Source organism: Muntiacus reevesi, chromosome 7 (genome assembly GCF_963930625.1).
Source record: "Muntiacus reevesi chromosome 7, mMunRee1.1, whole genome shotgun sequence".
Classification (NCBI taxonomy): Eukaryota; Metazoa; Chordata; class Mammalia; order Artiodactyla; family Cervidae; genus Muntiacus; species Muntiacus reevesi.
In genome coordinates, this window is record NC_089255.1 from 48,149,026 (window position 1) to 48,175,564 (window position 26,539).

The window sequence follows — 26,539 nt, forward strand, 5'->3', positions numbered from 1 at the left end:
TTCATGTTGGCCTATGTAGTTTTTGGTTTACTATTTGCCTTTCAGTGTTTTTGTGATGTGTATGTCATAAAGCACTTCCAACTTTTCTTAAGTTTTTATAGGTTGTTTTCTGTTTTGTTTTACATTTTAAAATCTACTTAAAATTTACATTGGTGTGAGATGAATGTCAGCAAATAACAAGTACTATGAAAAAAATGAAATAGGTTCAGAGGGATAAAAAATGACGGAATAACTTCTTTCAGTAATGGCAGGCCAGATAATTTGGACCATCCATTACTGATGTCAACTGAAAAACACTGTACATATTATATAAATTTATTTCTTAGAATCATCAAAGACCTAACAAGATAAGGGAAACTTAAAGGACTCAGATAGTAAAGAAAACTGGAATCTAGGTTGGTAAGCCTGTCACGTAGGGTAATTTTTGCTCTAATGATATTTGCCAGTTCTGAAGAGGCAACAGAAAATGTGCTTTTTGGCAGCATCACAGGACCAGTCACTTTTCCACCATGAGCTTAGACTCTGCAGGGCTGTACCCCAGGAGTAAGGATGAACCAGAAATAAATCCGCTTTCTCATAGATTGTATCCTGGGTTTTCAGGCCTTGAACTTGGATTCAGATGCTTTTGGATTGCTGGTATCTCTAGATACCTAGCAAAAGCAAGTGGAAATAATTCTTAGAGGAACAGAATAACATTTTGAGCTTCATATTATTTCTACAAATAACTTTCAAATATAGCATCCAGAAAGCATTTAAAGATAACTAGACACTGAAGGAGACTGGATACTCTGAGCAAGAACCATCACAAACAATGATTTGAAAAAGAACTAAGTTAAAAAAATTTTAATGAAAAATATATCAAGTACAGTTAAGAATTCTGTAAAGATAGTTATTAGCACATTAGATAAAACTGATAAGAGAATTAATAAACTGAAGTTGGGTCTGAAATAACTATTTGTAATGAAACAAACAACAAAAAGAAAATATGGAGAATAGGGCACAAGGTATAGAGAATATAGAGAGAATGTCCAGCATTTGTGTAGTTTCACCCAGAAGGAAGGTATAAGAGAGATAAGGGGACAAAACCATACTTGGAGACAAAAACTACTCTTAAAAGCCAGCAAAGAACCAAAAGGCACATTGCCTGCAAAGGACTGAGCATTAGACTGGCAAATAACTTCTGAACAGCAACAGTGGAAGCCAGGAGACTTGTTGGGACAGTATATTGTGGTGGGAGAAAACAGCCAGTGAAATATCCTTAAATAATAAAAAAATTAATAAAGATATTTTCAGGCATTAATAAAAGCTGCATTTGCTACTCACAGACCCTCTGTACTGGATGTTCTTTGTTGTGGTGGTTAGTTGCTAAGTCATGTCCAACTCTTTGCAACCCTCTGGACTGTAGCCCTCAAGGCTCCTCTGTCCATGTGATTTCCCAAGCAAGAATACTAGAGTGGGTTGCCATTTCCTTCTCTGGGGGATCTTCCCAACCCAGGGATCGAACCCACGTCTGCTGCATTGGCAGGTAGATTCTTTACCACTGAGCCACCAAGGAAGCCTGGATATTCTTTAAGCACAAGGAAAATAATCCCAGATGGAAAGAGGATGGTGAAAGATGTAAGAATAAAAAAAGTGAAGATAATGTGAATGGACTCTAATTTGTAGGTGAGTGCAGGGACACTCAGGACCTCAACATAGTTCTGGGATGACCTGGGCCCTAAGAACTCGAGAAACTAACCAACCAAAGTTCCTTCCTAGACAGAAGCCTTCACTCAGGAAAAATCGTTAGTGGTAAAGTCTGTATTGAGCAAAACAAGGACATTAAAGGTAAAGGAAAAATAAGTTTTCAGACAGTTGTGGTAGAAGGGAATAGAGGAAGCAGATATTAGAATGTACTAAAGATTTTATATGCACACACGAACACAAACCAACCTTCATGCATACATACATATCTAGTGGTAACAATGAAACATGCGCTTAGAGCCATGAGTCTATGAATGCTGTCCTGGGACAGTCCCACACAGAATTGTTCTACAGGTAACAATCTGAGCAGATAAACCCATCTCAATTAAACATGAGAAGCAAAAGAGGATTGTTGATGGAAGTTCTTACAAAGTTATTAGAGGAAAAAAAGATGATTGCTGTAACATTTTTACAGTCAAAAATAGAAGAAAGATGTACCAACAGCACAGAGGAAAGCTAATATGTTCATCCTTTGCCCTAGAATTCTCACTTCTAGTAATGTAGCTCAAAGGTACACTAAGAAAAGAATGAAATATTTGTGCAGGATATTCATTGCAGCTCTAAGGTATTTATTGGAAACAGTCCTCATGTCCCTTAATAGGGTATTTATTAAATAAACTATACATCTTCAGTGGCCTACTGTGCAGCTATTACAGGCACATATTGCTTATTGTGCTTCAAAGATGCTGTTTTGGGTTTTTACAAGTGGTAGGTTTCTGGTAACCCTGCCTCAGGCAGGTCACTCATCGCCATTTTCCAATAGCATTTTCTCATTTCATGTCACTGTGACATGTTTTGGTAATTCTCGAGTATTTCAAAATAATTATATTTGTTATGGTGATCTGTGATTTTTTATGTTACTATTACAGCTTGCTGAAGGCTCAGATGATTGTTAGCACTTTTTAGCAGTGAAGTATTTCATGATTAAGATGTGTATACTTTTAAAGACATAATGTCATTGCACACTTAATAGACTATAATGTAAATATATCTTTATATGCGCTGGGAAACAGAAAATTTGTGTGAGTCACTTTTTTTGTGATATTGCTTTATTGGAGTGGTTTAGAACTGAAATATACAATATCTCCAAGGTATGCCTATAAAAAGAATCAGAAAGCTTTAGGTATGCAACTATAATGTGATATCTAATAGATATTAAGTGAAAATGGTCACTCAGATAATTTAGTGACTAAAAATTTATATCATGTTCAGAAAGAATTGCCAAAAAATCTAAAATTTCATTTAATAATCATATTGTTAGTAATGATATTGCGGTTCTTATTTTGAACATATTAGATAGTTCATATTAGATATGATAAAACACATAAGTACTTATTTTTGTATTAGATACCAAAAATTGTAGCATAGGAGGTACAAATGCCAATCAAAGAAGCAAAAATCTTATAATAGTACTGGAATTGTGTAAAAAAGATGCTTGAAGGTTTTCCCATTGGCCAGAGATGTGTTAGCTTGACTGTCACAAAAAACAACTCTGTGGTACATGGAAACATATGAAATATGTTAAAATCCATGAATTAAAAATAATATCTTTTTAAAAGAGTGTTAGTCACCTTCAGAGGATGCTAGTATATCAAGTCATTATTCTGAAAACTTTTAAAATTTCAAATATCTGTCTTTTCCAGTACAAACTGTATTTCATGGTAATGCTAGAATTTTACTGTCACCATTTTGCAGCTTCTAAGTGAATGTGAAAATGTTACTCACTCAGTCAAATTCAACTCTGCAATCCCACCAGCATTCCTCTGTCCGTGGAAGACTACTTTCTCTAGGGAAGAATACTGGAGTGGGTCGTCATTCCCTTCTCCAGGGGATCTTCCTGACCCAGGGGTTGAACACGGGTCTCCTGTATTGCAGGCATATTCTTTACCTTCTGAGCCACCAGAGAAGACCTTGCAACTCCTAATGAAATAGTAAATCTAGGCAGTGATCATCATCAATGACTGCTAAAATCATTAAAAAATCAGTAAAGAATTTTGATAGAATAGGTTGTTGACACTTGATGAAGCAACGGAGCAATTGTAGTATCACAAGAAGAAAGATAACAAAACATCATTAGCCTCCTGATTGAAGTGGGAGGTATACATTACCACATACAACATTTGAGGATTTTTTTTTAAATGTGCCTGAATCTGATCAAGCTACTAGATCATTTAATAGGAAATGTAGGGGAAGCATGTGTTAAATGGTATCATAGGGATGCAAAATCCAGAATTTGGAAAATTCCACAGGATAACTGATCTAGTTTCTTCTACAAATATCTGGTGGATATGGGAATTGGAAGAGCGTAAGGGAGAGGTTTTTGACAGAGAAAATTGAGAGAAATCAACCAAATGTAGAGTCAGGATCTTGGTGGGATCCTTATTGCAATAAACAGTTGTAAAAAGAAATGTATCTATCAGACTAGAAAATTTTAACACCAATTAGGTATTTCATGACATTAAGGAAGTGTTAATTTTATTGATATAGTTAATATGTTTAACAGAAGAATCCTTTTATAAGCACATATTTACAGGTAAATACCACTTTTTAATTTTACCCAAATTTGTTCTGTCAGCGGTGAGAGCATTGTTTTTCAGTTCATTAATTTTGGTTTTATATTTATGAAATTTTTATTATTTTGAATATATTATTCTTTACCTATTGAAAAGGCTATGAATGATACTTCTGATTTTTAATATTCACTGTTCTCATTTTTGTTACTTTTTAAATAATCAGTAATTATCACTCTAATTTCTTTTATCTAGCAGTTTGGGCAGTTTTAAATTTCCAAGTGCTTGCATTTATTGTTGTTTGTTGACTTTTTCCTTAATGATTTCTAATTTTATTTCCTTCTAAACAGTCAGACCTTAGTAGATTCTGCTTTGTACTCTATTGATATTTTCTTTGTGTATTAATTTGTAGTCCATCTTTGGAAATACTGCTTCGATCCTTGGGCGGGGAAAGGTATATCTTTGTAGTCTATGTGTATGTTTTCAGTCATTCATGTATCTGATTCAGTTATTAAATATTCATACTTTCTACATCCCTTTCTTTACTTACTTTGAAACAGTGTATCATTGACCAAGTACAGTTGTTTCTTTCAAATTTTTCTTTTATTTTTCAGTTTTGACAATTTTATTTGGCATGTCACAAATCATTATCTATTCATCATGGATTTCATCTTTTTTCTTTTAGGTTTTTTTTTTTTAATTCGGTCAAGCCATGTGGCTTGTGGAATGTTACTTCCCTGACCAGGGGTTAAACCCATGCCCTTGGCAGTGGTAGTACAGAGTCCTAACCCCTGGACTGTCCGGGAATTTCCTGGACTTCATCTTTTTTTCAACATAGGATTCCTTTTTCTATCCAGTGCTTTTTGCATTGACTTTTCTCTAACACTTAATATTGTTAGTCCTTCTTTCTTTATTTCTTGATGTCATGTCCCATTGTTTCTCTGTGAACCTTTTTTGTGTAAGAATGCCTTATGTAAACAGTGTATAGCTTTATTTTATTTTTTTACTAAATGTGGTATTGTTTAGTGAGAAACTACTATGATTGACTATACCAAGAAATTTTCTATATATAATTGCACTTTTAATGCTTAGAACAAACCTAAGATGATGACCCTTTTATCATTATTTTACTGACGAGGAAATTGAGTTTCAGAGAGGTAATTTACACAGATCTTTCTTACTCACTGCCTGAGGCTGTCAGAATATTTTTCTCTCAAATCCTAATCTATAAGACAATTTCATGGTGTTTATCTAAAATATTCTGCCAGACTGAGGAGAGATTTTGTTACTTGACAAGACAGTTTATTCCTGAATAAATTAAAACTGTCTGGAGTTCTTCCATGACTAAAACTGTACGTAAAAAACTATAACCTTCAATGGCTTCATGTCCCAAGATGCAGTAAAACCTTTTCCTATCCATTTTCCCTCATACTGCTGAGAGCTATTTTCCCTGAGTGGATGTGTGAAGAAAGGTACTGATTGATGTTAGAGGCTGGTGACTCTTCGACAGTTACATTCTACAGTTCCACAGTTGCAGTTTCCTTAGAGTGGCAAGAGGCTTTTCTCCTGGTCACCTGTGTCCCTGCAAGAGCATATAAAGTGGGTGTGAAGGGAAATCCACTGCCTTCCTTCTGGCCTCACATTTCCTCCTTGAGGTCCTACCTGTTTTTGATTAGTGGGAATACCTCTTGAGATGTAGTAGTTCACAAGTATTTCCCATTTCCTATGGTATAGCAACTTGGAAAATGTTTCTGTGTTTCGTCAACATTTCATTGGGAAGATAAGGGTAATAGTTGCTAATACTTTGTCAAAGCAAGAACCTTTCAAAGCCATTCGACTTTTCTTTCTCCTTTTAAAGAGTATGAACTGTGTTTGTGATGGGTCACTGATAGGTGAGGGGTGGCCTAGAATTGTTGCTAATAGTTTGCCAATATATTTTCTTAAGATATCTTATGAAGTTAACGAGTGCCGAAAAATTGAGGCCCGAGAAAATTTGGATCTGGAGTTTGATGATGATGTCACAGAACTTGAAACTTTTGGAGCAACCACTACCAAACCATCAAAGTCACCAAGTCCAGCAAGTACCTCCACAGTACCCACCATGACAGATACGCTCACAGCCCCCAGCATAGCAGACACATCTGAGGCACCAACTTCACCAGACATTTCTGCTCATTCTAGAAGTTTATCTCAGATTCTGATGGAACAGTTGCAGAAGGAGAAACAGCTGGTGACTGGTATGATAGACAATGGCCCTGAAGAGTCCAAAAATAAAGATGATCAGAGAGTTATACCATGTGGTGAAAAGGTATCAAATTCTGACAAGTCTTTGGTGCAAGATAGTGACTTGAAAACATCTGATCCCTTACAATTAGAAAGTTCTATGGAAATTGAAACCTCTAATAAAAATGATATGGCCACTGAAATGGAGAGTGTTGATGAAAGAGTAAATGTTCTGGAGAACACAGACAGTAATTCAAAGGAAAAGACTGTTACATCAGAAGCAGCTAATGCTGAAGATGTAGTTCTTGACAGTAGTGATACAGATGAAGACTGTTTAATCATTGATATGGAGTGTCAAAATAATAGTAATGGAAAGACAGCTGAAGTGGGTTCTAATTTAAGTTCTAAACCAGCTAGCCTAAATTCTTCCTCAGGACAGACTTCTGCAGGAAACCAGACCAATAGTACTTGTAGTCCTGAAGAGTCATGTGTTTTAAAAAAACCTATCAAACGAGTATATAAAAAATTTGATCCAGTTGGAGAAATTTTAAAAATGCAGGATGAACTCTTAAAACCAATTTCCAGAAAAATACCTGAATTGCCCTTAATGAATTCAGAAAATTCTAAACAGCCTCCTACTTCTGAGCAACCCTCTGCTCTATCAGATGCCTCTAGCTGGTCGAAGTCTATCTGGCCTTCTGCCTTTCAGAAGCCAAAAGGACGTAAGTAAATATTTACAAAGAATTTCATATTAACTGCTTTGCCTGTTCCTTGTCCTTAGGTTATTTCCCCCTCATTCCCCTCCTTTCTCTTTGTAATAACGTTTATGATCTTTACATAGTCACTGACGGTTCATTTTGATTGGAAAATGAACTATATCATTGACTGTGTAAAACCTTCACTCCAGAAATGCACTGACAGTTGTATGGATTTTTGTAACCTATGTTTATTCAACATTTACAATGGCCAATAAGCTATAGATAATATAGTTTGCTGAAATGATGAAGGGGAAGTGTGTCAAAAATGATAAATATGTATTAATATAAATTTACTTATTCTTGGTGTTAGACTGCAGTTTTCTACTTTTTCATTTTGTAAAATAGATATTAGGCTGCACCTCAGGTCTGTCTCTATTATGAATAACACTACTTTTTAAAACTTTTCTCCTTTTTACTTCGTATGTTGTCTCGCTGATAAATTTGTCAGTGAGGGTAGTAGGGTAAAAGGAAGAGAACCTTAAAGCTTTCATTTCGGCTCTTGCTGAAATTGCAGTTAAAGTAAACAGAAATGCTAATAGTGTAATGGTCAGAGGAAATAGAAAGCTGGTAGTTCAATAGTTTTATGTTGGATTATGATGGATAAGGGCTAATGTAGTTTAAAATAAAAATAATGAATATAATTATTTTTAAAGGATTGCCATATGAACTTCAGGACTATGTTGAAGATACATCAGAATATGTAGCTCCTCAGGAAGGAAATTTTGTTTATAAGCTGTTTAGCCTGCAAGACCTGTTGCTACTTGTGCGATGCAGCGTCCAGAGGATAGAGACCAGACCACGTTCTAAGAAACGGAAGAAAATCAGAAGAGTAAGTTGTTACTTGGGGAGTTAAGATATCATAGCATAAGTAGGTGGGCAGCAAATATTGAACATGCCATTGTGATGAAGTTTGATTTTAAGCTATTGATTATTCTTACAGTAGTTTTTTTAGGTTGAGATTTTTTTAGTAAAATACTGAAAACACTTTTAATAAAGTTTAATTGAATGTAATAATCATGAGTGCTGATAACATTCTTGTGTGGACTATATATAAACTTTGTGAAAAACTGCACCATTATAGACTTGACCTAGACTGGCACATATGTTCCAGCTTTCTCTGTGAATTTGGATTTTCCTTTATTGGCCCCTTCCTTTCTTTCTTTGAGAATCTTTTTGAGTTATTTTAGAACTTTGCATTTTGAAAGGTGGGCTTTTATGCACATTTGAAGATGTCTTCCCAGGCTTGATAGAAGATTAAATGTCTTCTTTTCTTTTTCCTCTATTGTTTCTTTGGGGCTTTGATATAAATATTTTCCTTAGTTAAAGTTTTTGCTACAGTTTGAGTAATTGGTTCTTTTTGCAGTTTGTTATATTTGATATTTTAAGTTCTCTTTAAGGTTAGTTTGATTTTTGTGTGTGTAACCAATGAATTTAGGTAAAGAAAGAGGAGCTTTTATGCTATAAATGATTATGTAAGAAATAAGTCTCTCCTCTATTTCCTAATAAGATTTTTTCTGTTTTGTCCATTTTATTATAGTTCACTTTTTCTTCCTTTTCCTTTCCTTTTGTCTTCCTTCCTTCCTTCTTACCTTCCCCCCTCCTTTCCTCCTCCTGCTTTCCTTTCTTCCCTTCTTTTTTCCCTCCCTCCCTTTCTTTTTATTTTATTGTTTTTTTTAATGTTTTTGGCCATCCTGTGAGGCATGTGGGTTGTTAGTTCCCCAACCAGGGATTGAACCCACACCCCCTACATTGGAAGTCCCAGTTCCTTCCTTTTTTGATGTTCTCTGTTTCTTGCTGTTTAACCTGTCACCCATTAAGAATCATGAGTGATCACTGTAGAATATCAGTGTGTTTGGGGGTAAGAAACTGTGATGTTCCAGCATTGACCCTTGTGGATGAAGTCCCTGACTACTATTTTTATCATATTAAGGTGTAACTGAATTTAAAAAAGAAGAAGAAGAAAAGAAAAGTTCTCATAATTGGTATTCGTCACTGGTTCAGACTTGAAATTTTAGAAACCAGCTGGTTTTGAATGAAACATATGGTAGAGAGTTTTTTAAAAGAGAACATTAGGGAATGACAAAATGCTATAGGTCTGATTTTAGTCTCCTTTTCGATAAATACAAGTATTCTCTGTATTAGAAGATTTTGTTTCCTAATTTTTTCCTGTCTCATCTGTACTTAACTGTGATTAAGTTTGTGGCCATAGCATGCATATCTTAAATACATATAGTGTCAGTGCTTTGGATTGTATTTTCAAGATTTTATCTCATTCATTCTTACCTGCTACTTGGATTATTTGGAGGCTAACATCATTTCTGTGAGCCCATAACACTATGTATTGATCTACCAGCTTACAACGCTTAGAAATTATTGATGGGCAGGATCTCTTAAGTAAGCCTAGGAATATTTTGGACCCTGATTTAGTTGTTCAGTGAGATAAGCTGTTAAGGACATTGTCATTCACTTGACCACAGTGAAATTTGTAAAACCTTACAGAAGTGTATTCACTCTTTGTCAAAATATATCAAAACCACCAAGTCCCAAAGAATAGCTAAATAGGAGCCTTCTGTTTCTGATTATGTCAGACCCTTAGTATAATTTTAAAATTTTTAGCAAATACTTATTTTATCTATCATTATATGTAATAGTTTAATAGACATATTTTAAGTTCCTTAGTAGAATATGTTCCCTTCAGAATCATCTAGTCATCTGTATTTCTCAAATGTTTTGTTCCATAGAAACTCAATAAATAAATATTGAATAAGTGAGAAAAAATTAAGGCATGAGGAGAGAGGAGGGTGTTAGGGAAGGGAAATTGAGGCATTAGTTGAAATTTTGAAGTGGTAGTGTTTAAACTTCAATTAGGTAAGAATACATCCTCATTAACATTTCCGCCTTAAAAACCTACTGGTTTAGATCAAGTTTTAAAACACTCAGAAGTCTCTTCAACTTCTTCAGCTTCTATCCAAGAACCTCATTTCTTCTTTTTGTTTTTCCTTTGGTTCTTCAGTTCTCTGTTACTGTAGTTGAGATTTTAGTTTCCAGTGTCATTTATTTTTTCTCATCAAGATTCTGCTTAATCTTGTACAACAGAGGGGAACCTAGAACAGCGGCCACTCTCAAGTGATGAAAAAGAGGCTCATTTGGAACACAAGATGCAGCTAGAACTTACTGAGTTCTACATGTAGTTATGAAATCCAGACCAAATACCTCTAAATAATTTAATATTATATTATTGTCTGTCTCAGTTAACCAAATTTCCTATGAGTTATATTCTGAAGTGATTAAAAAACTTAGATCCAGTTATCTTGAAGTTTATATTGGCATTCTTAGTCCAGAGAAAAGTATCCTGAAGGTGCTTGAATCTTAGGAAACAACAGAAATGTACCTATTGGGATAAGAGCTATGTCACTATCCTAGTGACAGGATACTAGCCATGAAATATTTTGGAATGTATGGAAAAATTTGAAAGGTTTACAAAGGTTGGAAGACAGAAGACCAAGAGAAGCTTTTACTTAGAAGTGAACAATTAAGGGATAAAGAAAACAGTAAGTTTAATTTATATAATTTGGAAACTTTGTACTTAAAATTTCACTTTAATTTTGGAGTACTGAGATAAAATATTCAGACTTTTCCTTCCCTTGGCTTCCTGGAGATGGCAGTAGAATACATAAATTAATACCAGATTCAAGACTTAGTTTTATAGATATGACAGTATTATCAAAGAAAATTCCCCAGAGTACTTTCTTCAGAAAGAGTAATGTTTTTTAATTTGAAAAGAAATCTTGAGTTAATTCTATTACCTATTCATGATCCAAAAGAGGATCTTCTTTCTCAATTATTCGTTTTCTAACTCTGCTGGGAACTGGTGATGTGTCCTTGAGCACGTATCTTAACCCTTTGAGCCTTCATTTCTTTATCTCTGGGTTTTATTTGCAACTATAAGCAACCATAAATGCAGATTACCAATTGCTGAAGAATTATTATACAATTAAGTGATTTTAGCAAGGCAGCCCACTCCAATATTCTTGCCTGGAGAATCCCACGGACACAGGAGCCTGGCAGGTTAGAGTCTATAGGGCCGCAAAAAGTCAACCACAACTGAAGCGACTTAGCACACAGCAATAATATTATCCTAATTATAATTTTTTTTTTTAATTAAGGCGACACTGTAGGGAGCTTACCTCTCAAACTTTGGGCCCAGAAACAACGGCTTGTTAAACATGTTTAGCTTGGTTTTCACCTCAGATTCCACATTTATTTTTAAATAGTTATTCACATGCACATTGAAATTTAAGAAGCACTGCTATTGTAAAACTATCATTAGTTTTACAATATTCAAAGGTAATAATGAACCAAAGTTATTGTTCATAGAAATTTTCCTGGATTTGAATTATTCTTAACACCACCATTATGTTAGGCCCACTAAATTCGCCAGTTAATGAAAATCGGTCATTCTGAATCATTTATGAAGTAGTTTCAAGTATAAAAGTGAAAGACAGCTTAGTATAATTTCAGAAGTTGTTGTTAAGTTGCTAAGTCATGTCTGATTCTTTGCAACCCCATGGACTGTAGCCCACCAGGCTCTTCTGTCCATAGGATGTCCCAAGCAAGAATATTGGAGTGGGTTGCCATTTCCTCCTCCAGGGAATCCTCCTGACCCAGGAATCAAACCTGCATTGCCTGCATCTCCTGTGTTGGCAGGTGGATTCTTACCACTGAGCCACCTGGGCCCCAGGGAAGCCCAGTCTCACAAGTACTAACTGGCTATATAAGTTCCTTCAATCATGTGTTTTTCCCTCTGCAGTTAGAAATGAACAGACTGCTATTAAGATTAGAATTTTCTTTGACAGAAATGAGTTAATATGAGCACAGTGAACATGACTAGCATTATATTATTTTACAGGCATGGATTTCCTTACATCTCATTTAGACTAGTCACAAGTATAGTCATTTTGCTTAATCTGTACAGTCCTGACCAATAAATGCTAAATGGCTAATTTGTCAAATACGTAGTGTCTGGAATAAAGTCTTTTGTATTAATGAAGAGAGCAACATCCATGTGTATTAATGTAAGTATTAGTGCTCATACATTCATAGAATGAAAACAAGCTGCTCAGGGTATTTAAGCCTGAGACAATGTGACTAATGGTTTAAATGGGCAAAAAAAATCATACTTTCTTTTAACCCTCTTGAGAATTATTAGTATGTATTACAGTCATGGCTTCCCACCTTCTAGTTTTGAACCTTTGGGCAATTTATGTAACCCAGGCTTTATTCCAAGAATTCTGTCAGTCATGTTCAGTGACAGAAATAAAATATGTTTATGTATGAAGAGGTATGATTGAAGGTGTGTATGAAGAGGTATGAAGAGGTTGATTTTGGTTGGGGGTAGGGGAGGCTCTCGGAGAAGGCAATGGCACCCCACTCCAGTACTCTTGCCTGGAAAATCCCATGGACAGAGGAGCCTGGTAGGCTGCGGTCCATGGGGTCGCTAAGAGTTGGACACGACTGAGCGACTTCACTTTCACTTTTCACTTTCACACATTGGAGAAGGAAATGGCAACCCACTCCAGTGTTTTTGCCCGGAGAATCTCAGGGACGGGGGAGCCTGGCGGGCTACTGTCTATGGGATCACACAGAGTCGGACACGACTGAAGCGACTTAGCAGTAGCAGCAGCAGGGGAGGCTCTTGGTTCACAATCTTTTTTATCCACCACTGCCCATGTCTACTAAGGGTTCTACCCATATTTCTGCCTGCATCCAACTGTATTTGAAAGGATGAAATAAGATTACCTGAAAGCATTTTGAAAAGTGGCAAAGTTATATAGGCAAATGTATTTACTGTTAATGGTAAATTAATAAATCTTTATAAGAGTATAACCTTGAATTGCAGCAATTTCCAGTTTATGTACTACCAAAAGTGGAGTATCAAGCTTGTTATGGAGTTGAAGCTCTGACTGAAAGTGAACTCTGTCGCTTATGGACTGAAAGTTTATTGCATTCCAACTCCTCGTTTTATGTTGGTAAGTTAAACAAGAAGCTTTGTTCTCCTTTTTAATTCCTTTGTAAATATACACAGTTTAATTCATCTGTAAATTCTGTACTTTTAATTTTCAGTTTTCTGATTGTATTAGTATTTCTTTCTATTAAAACATTTCTACTGCTGAGTTAAATAGCAGAGTGTGAGTAGTGATTATCATATGTTTTGATTTCTCTCTTATTCCCCTGTTAGTTATATATGAATGTCAGTGTAGTCATTTTATTTTTAAAATATTTAGGAGTGTAATGAAAAAATACAGATGTGTTTTCTAACAAGCTTCTTTTAAAAGTAATGTATAATTGGTTTTAAAATATATTTTTTGAAATTTTCTTAAATTTATGACTTTGTTTTTTAAATCTCACATATTATCTTGATGAAATAGTTTATTTACTTTGTTTTGTTTTTTGTTAGGGGAATAGTTAGGCAGGATCTTAATTTGTGTTGACTGGGTTCATGTACAGTTTAACATACTTCATACAAAGGATTACTTGATAATCATTATTGATATTGTTCCATTCCATTGGAATGCTTACTCCTATACTTCTTAATTCATCCCTTGTATTTCACTGCATGCCAGCCATCTCAAGCTGCGCTTCCTTCATGTGATTTCCTTCCTTTGATATCTCAATGCATTGCCTTTTTTTAAACCACTTTTACACTTTGTTGCTTTCTACTTAATTGTTTTTTTAAAGCCTGTCCTATCTTCCCATTGGGCTTCTCTTGTGGCTCAACTGGTAAAGAACCCACCTGCAATGTGAGAAACCCGGGTTCTATCCCTGGGTTGGGAAGATCCCCTGGAGAAGGGAAGGGTTACCCACCCCTGTATTCTGGCCTAGAGAATTCCATGGATTGTATAGTCCACGGGGTCGCAAAGAGTCAGACACGACTGAGCGACTTTCACTTCACTATCTTCCCAGTAGACAATAACTGCTTTAAAAGTCAGAGTCTGATGAAACTTTATATTCTTGTAGTACTTAGCATAATTTCTAGTATGTAATTAAGTGTTTATAAGTGTGCTTTTCTTGGTTGATCCAAAAATAGGTCACTCACTTGAAAACCTTTTCTGTATTTTGGTTAATCAATAATTTGTCTTCATGTTTGATGAGAGTGTTAATAAGATCATTGATTCACTCTCTCTACTTAACCCCAAAAGGAAGTAGCTAAAGATTGTTGGTGCTCTAGCCTCTTTCTGCCTCTTCATACATACTGCCAGAAGTTTGTTGTAGTAGTTTTCAGTCAACAACCACAATTTCAGTGTTCCTCCAAAGACCTGTTGCCATGAAACCCATCAACAGTCTTCATGTAAACTATTTGAAAACAATTTTCAGCCATGTCTGTGTTAGGAGGGGACCAAACAAAAACTTACTATTGAAATCCTTTTTAAGTACTAACAAAGAATAGACCTTCTTGACTTAAGCATTTAAGTATTTTCTTTAATGTAAAATTTAACAAATAAAACTACCGTCATTTATATCTATGTGATTTACTTAATCAAAACTGCAATAGTCACCCCTTAATTGCAGTTTTACTCTGTGGCTTCAGTTATCTTCAACTAGTCAACCGTGGTCTGAAATAGTAAATGAAAGAGTCCAGAAATAAGCAAATCGTTAAGTTTTAAAAAGCACACCATTTTGTATCGTGCCTGGGATGTGAATCACCCCTTTTCTAGTCTCTCCAGCCCATTAGTCACTTTGTAGTATCCCAGCTATCAGTGCTTATCTTCAAGTAACCCTTTTTTTACTTAATAGCCCCAAAGTGCAAGAGTATGTGATGCTGGCGATTTAGATATGCTTAGGAAAAACTGCAGACTGCTTCCTTTAAGTGAAAAGGTGAAAGTTTTCAGCTTTCTTTTCTTAATTAGGAATGAAAATTTATATGCTGTGTGGCAAAGATCTGTGGTCAGAACGAATCTTCTATCTTGAAGTTTTGAAGGATAAAGAACGTATGTTTGTTTTTGCTGTCAAACTGCAAAACAAACCTCAAACTGCAAAGGTTATTGTCACAGAGCAGATAAATATTAGTTAAAATGGGAAAGGCATTCAATTTGTAAGATATTTTGAGAGAGAGGGAGGGAGAGACACACCACATTCAGAAATCTTTTATTATAGTATATTGTTAAAATTGGTCTATCTTATAATTAGTTATTGTTAAACTCTTACTGTGCGTAATTTATACATTAAACTTTATTATAGGTATGTATGTGTAGAAAAAAACAGTATATGTAAAGTTTGGTACTATCAGTTTTAGGCATCTACTGGAGGGCTGTTAGATTGTGTCACCTGTGGATAAGGGGGGACTACTGTACTCTGTAAAGTCATAAGTAATCATTGCCTTACGTGCTATTTATCATCAGTGAATCCTATCTACTGATAGGCCATTTATTTTGATGTAATGAGGTAGTGTATTTAGTGTCTTTGGCAACTGTTTGGTGAGAAACTTATGCTGTATTCTTATATGGTGTGTTTGCTTTGTTTGGGTTTTTTGTTTTTTATGTGGGGATGAATGTTCCAAAATACTATTTTAAAAACATCTGTGAGTTTTGAGGGTTTTTACAATTTTATTACTCTTTTAATTTAAGAGAAATGTTGCAACAGGCAGGGAGTTGAGGAGAATGGACTCCTAAGTAAGGTTTTGCTGCAGTTACTTTCAAGAAATAAGATAAAAACAGAAAGTAATAGTCAGTTTGTCCTCGTGGTGTCTGGAATGACTGAATATAATTAAAATAAGTTACATATCAGGTATGACTCTAAAGTACCATGTGTGACTCATTACTTACTCTCTTTATTTTGTAGCTCTACCTTACATTGTGTAGACTTAGTGGTTTTAGTTTTAAAGAAGAGTCCTATCTACAGATGGTCAAGAGGTAAAAAATGTGTACAAAATATTATTTAGTACTTCTCTCTTAAAAATTATTTATTATTTTCCTTTGACATCTAAATAAAGGCTAATTGAACATTGTTTTTACCTGTATGATGCTTTGCTAGATATGAGTTACAGTATATACTTCATGGCAAATAGATGGGGAAAAAATGAAAACAGTGACAGATTTCATTTTCTTGGACTCCAAAATCACTGCAGATGGTGACTGCAGCCACAAAATTGAAAGACGCCTGCTCCTTGGAAGAAAAGCTATGACAAATCTAGACAGCATATTAAAAAGCAGAGACATCACTTTGTCAACAAAAATCTTTAAAGTCAAAGCTGCTGTTTTTCTAGTAGTCATGTACATATATGAGAGTTGGATCATAAAGAAGGCTGAGCGCTGAAGAATTGATGCTTTGAACTGTGATGTCAGAAAAGACTCTTAAGAGTCCCTTGGACTGCAAGGAGATCAAACCAGTCAATCCTAAAGGAAATCAACCCTGAATATTCATTGGAAGGACTGATGCTGGGAAAAATTGAGGACAAGAGAAGAGGGTGACAGAGGATGATACGGTTGGATTGGCATCACTGATTCAATGGACATGAGTTTGAGCAAACTCCAGCAGATAGTGAAGGACAAGGAAGCCTGGCATGCTGCAGTTCATGGGGTCACAAAGCGTTGGACTCGGCTTAGCAACTGAACAATACACTTGAAATTAGTAATGTCTTTCTTTTCAGGTGTTCTGTTTTTTATTCTGTGTGTCAGTCTTCCTGTACTCTTCTTGTCCTTTTAGTTTCTGTTCCTCTTAGGCTCCCAGTATAACAGCTCTTAGGGTATTGCTGTGTATTTTGTTTTGTTCTCTCCTTTCGCTTCCTTATGTATCTACCACTCTCAAACCAAATTATAATATAATACACTTGAAATACTCCAAAATTTTCCTTAGAAACTGTATATGTGTGTGTGTGTATACATGTATATGTGTATTTTTCTATATATAAAGTTAATACAGCAGTATTTCTAATTGTCATTAATGAAGTATGTGATGGAGGTCAAGGACTACTAATCCATTATTACTAATCCTCACTATTCTGTAAAATAAGTGTTGTCTGTCTTTGTTTCACAGATGAGGAAACTGAGGCTTACTGAGTTCATTGCTCAAGATTACAATTTGTGGGAAATCCGGGATTTATATTCATGTGTTTTCTGATTCCACAGCCTGTGCTTTTCCATTATAATGGAATGTAGAAATCATGCTGAATGTGTGAGTCAGAGATATGTATATGAGTACTTCATACTTTACAATTTTCTTTTTACTTTGGGTAAAATCATGTAAGCTTGTGAGTCCTCAACTTTTTCATCTGTAGATAATGGACATAATAATATTTTGTTCAAGGAATTCTCTGGCAGTCCAGTGGTTACAGCTCAGTGCTTTCACTGCCATGGCCCTGTGTTCAATCCCTGATTGAGGAAAAGATACCGCAAGCCGCACAGTGCAGTCAAAAAGTAATAATAATATTTTGTTGAATCTACCTCAGGGACTGTATACACAAATCCTTTTTCTTACAACGATTATGTAATTTTTGTTGTTGTTCAATTGCTCAGTCATGTCTCTTTGTGACCCCATGGACTGCAGCATGTCAGACTTCCCTGTCCTTCATAATATAATGCCCTAAAAGTACACTTCTCCTTAATGAAAACAAATACCACAAGTTATAATTCATATATTTTTGTACTGAGAAAAAAATAGCTATTAACCTAAAATTTAGATAAAAATATGAGAGTAAAAAAGGATTTCTTAACCAAAGATTAAAAGTAGGCTAAAACAACAACAACAAAAAAACGGAGAACTTCTCTATATTTATGAATAATTTTCAAAAAGATCTACATAGTACTACTACTGTCCTAAAATATTGTCAGTTGTAACATATACCTTTGCTTTGATAATATTTTTCTTTCCTATATGTTATTTTTAAGTATAACATACATTCAGAAAAGTGAAAAGAAAAGAACCTCCCAGGTGGTAAAGAACGCACCTGCCAATGCAGGAGAGAAGTGAAAAATGTACAGCTCAAGGAATTACGTAACAACATCTGCACCTCTATAACTCACACCCAGATCAAGAAGCTGAAAACTGTCAGAGACCCATCTTGTGCCACTTCCCAATACAGCCTTCTTCCTCTTCTCCGCTAGTAACCAGTGTCCCACCTTCTAACGTAATCATTTGGTTTTCGCCAGCTCTGTACGGATGGAATCATAAAGTTCTTTCATTTGTACCTTCTTTTACTTAATAGTTTTTGAAGTTTATGTTGTATATAACAATATTTTTCTTTTTGACATTTTCCTTTTTAAGAACATACTACCATTTATTTATGCATTTAACTTTGGGAGCCTGTTTCGGTTGTTTCTATGTTCATGCAGCTGTGAACATAAGTGTCTGTTAGAGCAATGTGTATGTATTCCTATTGGGCACATACCTGAGAGTGGAATTACTGGGTCGTAGCTTAAGCTACATTATCTTCACTTAGATAATTCCAGAAAGCTTTCCAAAATGATTATACCAATATACACTTAAATCAGCAGTATGTGAGGGTTATATCTTCTCTACATCTTTGCCCACACTTGGCATTATCAGTTTAATTTTAGTCACGCTGGTGGGTATGTATTATTAACATCTCATTATTGTTTTAATTTGCTTTTCCTTGGTTATTTATGAAGTTGGACACTTTTTCATGTGCTTAATAATCATTTGGATGTTCACCTTTTGTGAATTGCGTATTCAAACCTCTTTTACTGTCGTCAAGTTTTTGTTTATTTGCGTGTTAGTTCTTTGTTGGTTTTAAATGTTACAAGTAATTTTCTCCTGTTCTTGCCTTTTCAGTCTCTTAATGGTGTCTTTTGGATTCAATAAAAACCAATATTTAGCCATTTTCTTTATGAATAGTGTTGTTTTTTTGCCTAGTTTAGCAAGTCTTCCTTACAGCAGCGTCATGAATATAATATCTTCTGGAAACCTTTCTAAAATTATTTTTAAATTTCCAGATACATAGTTTATATGGTATTTATTTTTGCATGGAATATTAAGTTTTTTTTTCCAGTTTTCAGCACCATTTATTGAAAAAGACTATCTGTTCTCTGCTGTCCCATTTTACTTGAGTTATATACATGAATCTAAGCTGGACTCCCTGTTTCTTTATCCTGTTTTAATTACTCTAGTTAGGGTAATTACTCTAGGTAGACAGTTAGCACTGTCTTAATTACTTTAGCTTTATAAAATCTTTTATTGTTTGGTGGGGCAAATCTTGTCAGCTTTTGTTTTAAATTAACTTTTATTGGAGTATCTTGGATTTGCAATGTTGTGTTTCAGGTGTGCAGCATAGTGAATCAATAATATAGACACACATATCCACTCTTTTTTAGATTCTTTTTCCATATAGGTCATGACAGAGTATGGAGTAGAGTTCCATGTCAACTTGTTTTTCTTCAAGAATTTCTTGGCTGTTCTTGGTTCTTTGCATTTACAGATTTTGGGATCAGCTTATCAGTTTCAGCCAACAGCAACAGGAAGATTGGGCTTTTTGTTAGGAAGTGCATTAACTCAGTCAATGTGGAACAGATTAACAGCTTTATAATAACAAATCCTTCAATCTGTAAACTTTAGTTAGATATTCTTCTATTTATATCTTTAATTTCTATTAATATCTTTATGATTTTCTTTGTAAAGTTCTTGCGCATCTTTTGTTAAATATTTTTGTTGGTGGCTGATATATTATTATAAATATTTCTGAAATTTTATCTTATAGGCTGTTACTGATAATACAGGGTTTATTTGCATATTAATTTTGTATGTTGATCTTGTATCTTAGTAACTTGGCTAAGCTCATTCTAATAAATTATATTTTCAAGTTAAACAATTATGTTCTCGGCAAATAATGGCCATCTTACTTGTTCTTTACAATCATTATACCTTTTTATTCCTTGCTACCTTTGCCTGGAATTCAAATAGAAGGTAAATAATGGATGTCCTTGCCTGTGTCTGATCTTAAAAGGAGGAGATTTTCAACATTTCACCATTTTATGTAGTGTTTTGTATGGGTGTTTGTGTATGCCTTTTGTTTGAAGAAAGAAGTTCCTTTCTATGCTTAGTTAAGAATTTTAATAATGAACAGATTAAAAAAAATTTATCAGATATTTTCTCTGTATTTATTGAGATTATATGATGGTATAACTTTTTTATTCTACCAATGTGATGAATCATATTAAGTAATTTAAAAATGTTAATCCAAACTTGTGTTCCTGCCATAATTCAAGCTTGCTCATGATATATTACTCTTTTTAAATACTGGTGAAAGTGTTAGTCACTTAGTCATGTCCAACTCTTTGCGACCCCATGCCTCTGTCCAAAAATTGGTAGATTCAATTTATTAATATTTATCTTGACATTTGTGTTTATAAGTTAGATTGACCTGTAAGTTTCCTTGTGAGGTATTGGTATTAAGATTAAATTTATGTCTTAAATGATTTGGGATCTATTTCTTCTTTTTCTGTTATCTGGTAGAATTTCTGTAAAAATCAGTGTTATTTCTTACTTAAATGTTTGGTAAAATTGACATGTGAAGCTTGCGGGCCTTGAGTTTTCTTTTTGAGGAGTTTCTAATTATCAGTTCAATGTTTGCTCTGTTTTTAAATTGAAGTATAGTTGATTTACAGTGTTGCATTAATATATATATACACATTCTTTTTGTATTATTTTCCATTATATTTTAATCATGGGATATTAAATATAATTCCTTGTGCTGTACAGTAAGACATTGCTGTTTATCCATTCTGTATATAGTAACTTACATCTGCTAACCCCAGACTCCCAACCTGCCCCTCCCCACTACATATTTCCTGGCTTTGTTCTGTTGAAAAGTCAGCTGTTTATCCATTTATGCTGCTTTGCAAGTAATATGTTTCTTTTCTTTGTCAGACTTTAAATTTGATCTCTCCCCCTTTCAACAGTTGTCCTACATTGTAACTGTGTTAAACTATGTTAGTCTTTTGTTGTTGTAAATATTCCTTTTTATAGGTTGTTCATTTTATAACATATTGCTCCTTGGTATGTGATTTGATGGCCTTTACCAGTTTGGGAAAATTCTCTGTCATTATCTCACCAAACATCACTTCCTCCTCATTTGCTTTCTCTTCTAGGATCTAGGTTGTAGTGTTACATCTTACTGTGTTCTAAACATCCCTTACGTGCTCTTCTGTATTTACCTTCCTTTTGACTCTTCATGCATGATTCTCAGTGTTTTCTTCTAGTTTACTGATTTCCTCTTCAACTATCCCTAATACACTATTTCACCCATCACTTGAGTCCTTAATTTCATTTACTGTATTTTTTAGTTCTAGACTTTTCATTTGGTTCTTTTCCCATATTTCTGTAGAAATTTTTTTGTATAGTTTCTACAAAAGTCTCAATTATGTCTTAGGCACAGTGACTACATCTTAGGTGTATTAAGCAAAATTGCTTTAAAGTCTGTATCTAATACCTCTGTTATCTAGAGTCTTTGCAAGTCTTTTCTATTATCTGTGTGTGTGTTAATTTTATAAGGCTTCCATAACAAAGTACCACAAACTGGATAGCTTAACACAATAGATAATTCTTGTTTCACAAGTCTGAAGGCTGGAAGTTTAAAATAAAGGTTTTAAAAGGCCATGCTCCTTCTGAAACCTAAAAGAGAGAATTCTTTGTTGCCCCTTTTTCCTTTTGGTGTTTGCCAGCAATCCTTGGCATTCCTGGCTTGTAGATCTATCATTTTCATCTCTGTCTCTGTCATCATGCAGGATCTTTTTTCCTGTATGTCTCTATCCTCTTCCTATAAGGACACCATTCATATTGAATTAAAGGTTCACCCATCATAGCTAATTACATCTACAACAATTCTATTTCCAAGGAAAGTCACTTTCTGAGAGAGTAGGAATTTAGGGTTTCAACATATCTTTTTTCAGGGACACTTCATTCCGTGCCATGTTGTTTTTCTCTCTTCTTGTTTATTCCATGGTTCTTCATTGTATGTCAGTATTCTTTATCAGGGGCCAGAAAATTGTATATGAAAAATTCTGGACATGATGTCAAAGCTACAGTGTTGTCTTCCTGTATTACTTTTGACTACACTAGCAATCTGGATTCACTGTAATCCAATTACAGGGAGTTGGGTGGTTTGAAGCTTGGCTTTGCACCCTAGAAAGGCCAGTATGCTTCCCACTTACTGCTGGGATGCTGCCATTCATGGTCTGACATTGCCAGTCTTTGGAAAAGTCTGCTTGCAAGGCTGGCTCTGCTAGCGTCTGGGAACTTGGCTAGTAAACAGTTTCCTATGCTGATGTAAGACTCCATTAGCTGATAAGGAGGGCTCATTGTACCTACATTGTTTGTGTAAATATGCCTTATTCTGAACATCTGCTTTCTCAGTGTCTGGAATTTTTGTATGTATTAGACAGAGGGTTGCCTGCATGATGCATTGCCCAATAGAAGCATTGAGTGTGGAGTCTTCATTAAGTTTATCTGGTACAAAAAGATGATGTTGCTGGAGGAATTAAGTAAATCTTGTGTGACTCCAGTGAGAAAGGCCTTTTTTATTTAATTGTAGAAAAATGTTTGTACCATAAAACGTACCATTTTAACAATTCCAAGCTACAATTCACTATACATTAAAAAAAATTTATCTGTTTATTTTATGGCCATGGAATGTGGGCTCTTAGTTCCCCGATCAGGGATCTAAATCATACCCCCTGCATGGAAGCACAGTGTCTTAACCACTGAATTGCTAGGGAAGTCCTACTGTGCAGTTTTTAGTATATGATTTACTATGATTACGTACATTCATATTGCCATGTAACCATCATCACTGTCCATTTCCCGAGCTTTTTTATCATCCCAAATAGAAAGCCAGGAAAGGACTTTTGAAGATTGCATCTCATTTTTTCTCAACTTTATCCCACACTTCTTTTCCTTTTTTGGATTCTCCTTTTATTTGTATCCTTTTGCTATAATAAATCTTATGCATTCCTTTTGCTATAATAAATCTTATGCATATGTGCCACTGTATGTTGAAGCTATAAGTCCTTGTAGAGAAGCACTGAGCCAGGGTCCCAACTCAGTGTTTATCTGATTCACAGACCAGTTTTTGTTCTTCTAATCCTGAGAGGCTGTTAAAAACTCTGGTTCACCTCTTAGGTCTCAGTTGCTTTCTCCAGATTAACGGGTGCTCCTAAGAGAGGTGCAGCCATCAGTGACAGACTCACATCTCCAGGTGTCTTTCTTCTGCTGGTTTTTGGCTCTGAATATAGTCCCATTCCCTTTTTCTGGTAACCACTAACAAATTATGTAATTTAATCACTTATGGTATTTATGGCCTGTCTCTGTCTGTTTTGTTATTGATATATCATAAGCACCTGGGATAGTATCTGACACACAGAGGTGCTCAATAAGTATTTTTTAGAGAGTGAAGTTGGCTTGGATAATTGGTTGAAGGAACAGTAAAAGTCAAGGAGAAGGGAAATGGTAGATAACAAACCACAGAATTTATATACTTTATTCATTTTACTGTTCCTAGATGTGTGTAAGACAAGCCATTGGAATACAATTAGAAAATATTATAGCTTTTATTTTTTCTCTAAAGAAATGAAAAATTGAATATTATTCATGTTAAGTAAGTGGGCTGACAGGTGGTCCTCTCCTTTGAATGTTGTTGTGGAGTCCTGTTACATATAAAGTAGAATGTTTTTTATTATCTCCACGTTGTACACCATCCAGGAGACAGCGTGCCCAGTCCATTCCATATGAAAGGTCACCCTCAGAGTGGTGCAGTACAGCGTCCTCAGGTTTAAGGATGACTTTGTGGCTGAAAATGAAAGATGCAGCAACAACAACAAAAAGAAACCCTCATATATGCCACAGAGTCCATCAGTAGCAGGATCAGAATTTAGTCAGGTTTTTTCAATTATGTATTTATTTTTGGTTTTGCTGGGTCTTTGTTGCTGCACATGGACTTTTCTAGTTGCGGTGAGCAAGGGCGTCTCTTGTTGCGGAGCACAGACTCTTACACATGGGCTTCAGTAGTTGCAGCATGCAGGTTCAGCAGCTGCGGTGCACGGGCTTTAGCTACTTTGCAATATTTTGAATCCTCCCTACTTTTCAGTTATCTAATGTATATCAATTCTGCATAGTCAACATACAAGCAGTCCTTCCTTTGTGCTATTCTGATATCCACAAATGTCAGTTACAAAGGTATGTTAACTGTAATTGTGTAAACTACCAGCTTTACTGCTGACTCTTCAGTCCACAGATCACTACATAAATAACAGACGTGCATCATGACCAGTCACCAGTCATATCACTCCTTTAAAAGTCTGTTAATGTTTTTGGTCATTGTGTACCTGTTACTGAGTTCGTGCATAGAAAGCAAAATGTCTGGTTGTGTTCCCTCCTTGTCTCCCAGTGATAAACTCACATGATGTTTTTTGTAAAAGTGGATAATCAGAAGAGGGAATTGGCCAACAAAGATTAAAGCACAGTAAAGAAACAAAAGACCTCACATGATGTTTTTTGTAAAAGTGGATAATCAGAAGAGGGAATTGGCCAACAAAGATTAAAGCACAGTAAAGAAACAAAAGACCGTACTGTTAAAAATGGAATTTGAATTGAATATAAATGGAGTTATGGAAGAAATAACTGACAGTAGAAATGTTGATAGTGCTGAGGTTTAAGAGACAAGATAAGCCACCAGAGGAACTTAGTGAAAGTGAACTGACTCACATAAGTAAGGAAAGTGCTTGTGGCGTAAAGGATGAAGAAATGACCCTGGCACAGTGTTTTACATTGAAGGAACTCTTTGAGATATGTCATGACCTTAAAAGTTGCAAAGTGTGACCATCCTCCACAGCATAGAAAAGGTGCTTGCTCCCTATCATAAGTTGTAACAGGAGAAGGTGACAAGCACTATTCAGACGACTCTTAATGAGTTTTTTATAATGAAATAACACTTTAAATCAGTGTTTGCAATTTATAGTCTACTCAATAAAGATTACTTTTTACTGTCTTCATTTCTCCATGCATTTATAACTGATTGGGAATTTATAATGTTTTGACTAAAAAACCTTAAAGGTAATGGAACAATTGTAATTTTTCCCATTGATTATTAAAATTGCTTGCATAGTTTTGGCTTATGCATGATTATTTTTATCAGCCCCTACTTCATGTAGAATAGGAACTGCCTATATATGTGTGTGTGTGTGTATATATGTGTATGTATGAATTCATGCATGTATGTAAAGCCCTGATTTGTATTATCTAACCTTTCCAACCTTGACACAGTTAAAAAAGTATTTGGATACCATACTGTGATATGCATAAGAGTCTATAAGGGTTAATGGCCAGGAAGCTATTGCCCCAAAGACTGAGGAGATAAACATCTGAACTCATTTGAGGCCCACAGGTTAAAATGTTCCAATGTTGAGAATTGAAGCCCTCATAGAACTTAGTACAGTATTCTCTGTATATTTTTGACTAACTGTATTTGACATATAATACATACTTTTCATTGAGATTGCTTTAAAAAGGTAAGAACTATGAGTTTCCTTAAAGACACATTTAGTAAATGTCTAAACTGTTTTATTGTACTTAATACTTATTGCCTTTTGATAGTCTTTAAACCATTAAACTGTGTCCTTTTTATTAGAAACGTCACTGTGTAATGAGTGTTAGAAATGCAGAGGTGGAACTGAAATTTGGCACAGGAAAGAACAAGTAGGCATGGGGAAAGATTTGTTGTCTTAGAAGAAAAGTATCTGGTAAAAATATTTCTAATTCTTTTTTATGAGCACAAAGCAGATGAAATGAAAAGGGGCAAGATAAAATATGAGATATTAAATATTTGCAGTTTTTTTGCATTATGATTGATGTCAGCTCTCCAGGTCATGTCTTTTGATAACCAAATTTTGGAAGCTAAAAAAATTAAAGTGATATTATTTTCATCATTGCTAAGTCACTTCAATCATGTCCGACCCTGTGCGACCCCATAGACGGCAGCCCACCAGGCTCCCCCGTCCCTGGGATTCTCAAGGCAAGAACACTGGAATGGGTTGCCATTTCCTTCTCCAATGCGTGAAAGTGAAGTTGTTCAGTCGTGTCCGACTCTTAGCGATCCCATGGACTGGAGCCTACCAGGCTCCTCTGTCCATGGGATTTTCCAGGCAAGAGTACTGGATGGGGTGCCATTGCCTTCTCCGATTTTCAGCATTAGTGAGTATTATACTCTTATGCAATTGATGTTTTTGACTGGTATAATAACATGGGTTTTGTATTAATGTGATTATATAACATTTAATCTTTTGTATCACTTCGCTGGAACAT

The 26,539-nt window shown here is 35.1% G+C and overlaps 1 protein-coding gene across 2 annotated transcripts in view; it reads left to right on the forward strand.

Moving 5' to 3' along the window:
• Positions 1-26,539, forward strand: part of ICE2 (interactor of little elongation complex ELL subunit 2) — a 59,470-nt gene that overhangs the window by 23,327 nt on the left and 9,604 nt on the right. The window contains exons 10-13 of one of the 2 annotated variants that reach the window (XM_065940922.1): positions 6,199-7,198; positions 7,888-8,063; positions 13,134-13,263; positions 16,359-19,897. In XM_065940922.1, the coding sequence (XP_065796994.1) occupies positions 6,199-7,198; positions 7,888-8,063; positions 13,134-13,263; positions 16,359-16,546 (1,494 nt within the window). In that variant the 3' untranslated portion in view covers positions 16,547-19,897. Of the gene's footprint in view, positions 1-6,198; positions 7,199-7,887; positions 8,064-13,133; positions 13,264-16,358; positions 19,898-26,539 lie in introns of those variants that run through there. The other variant, XM_065940921.1, reaches the window with a different exon arrangement.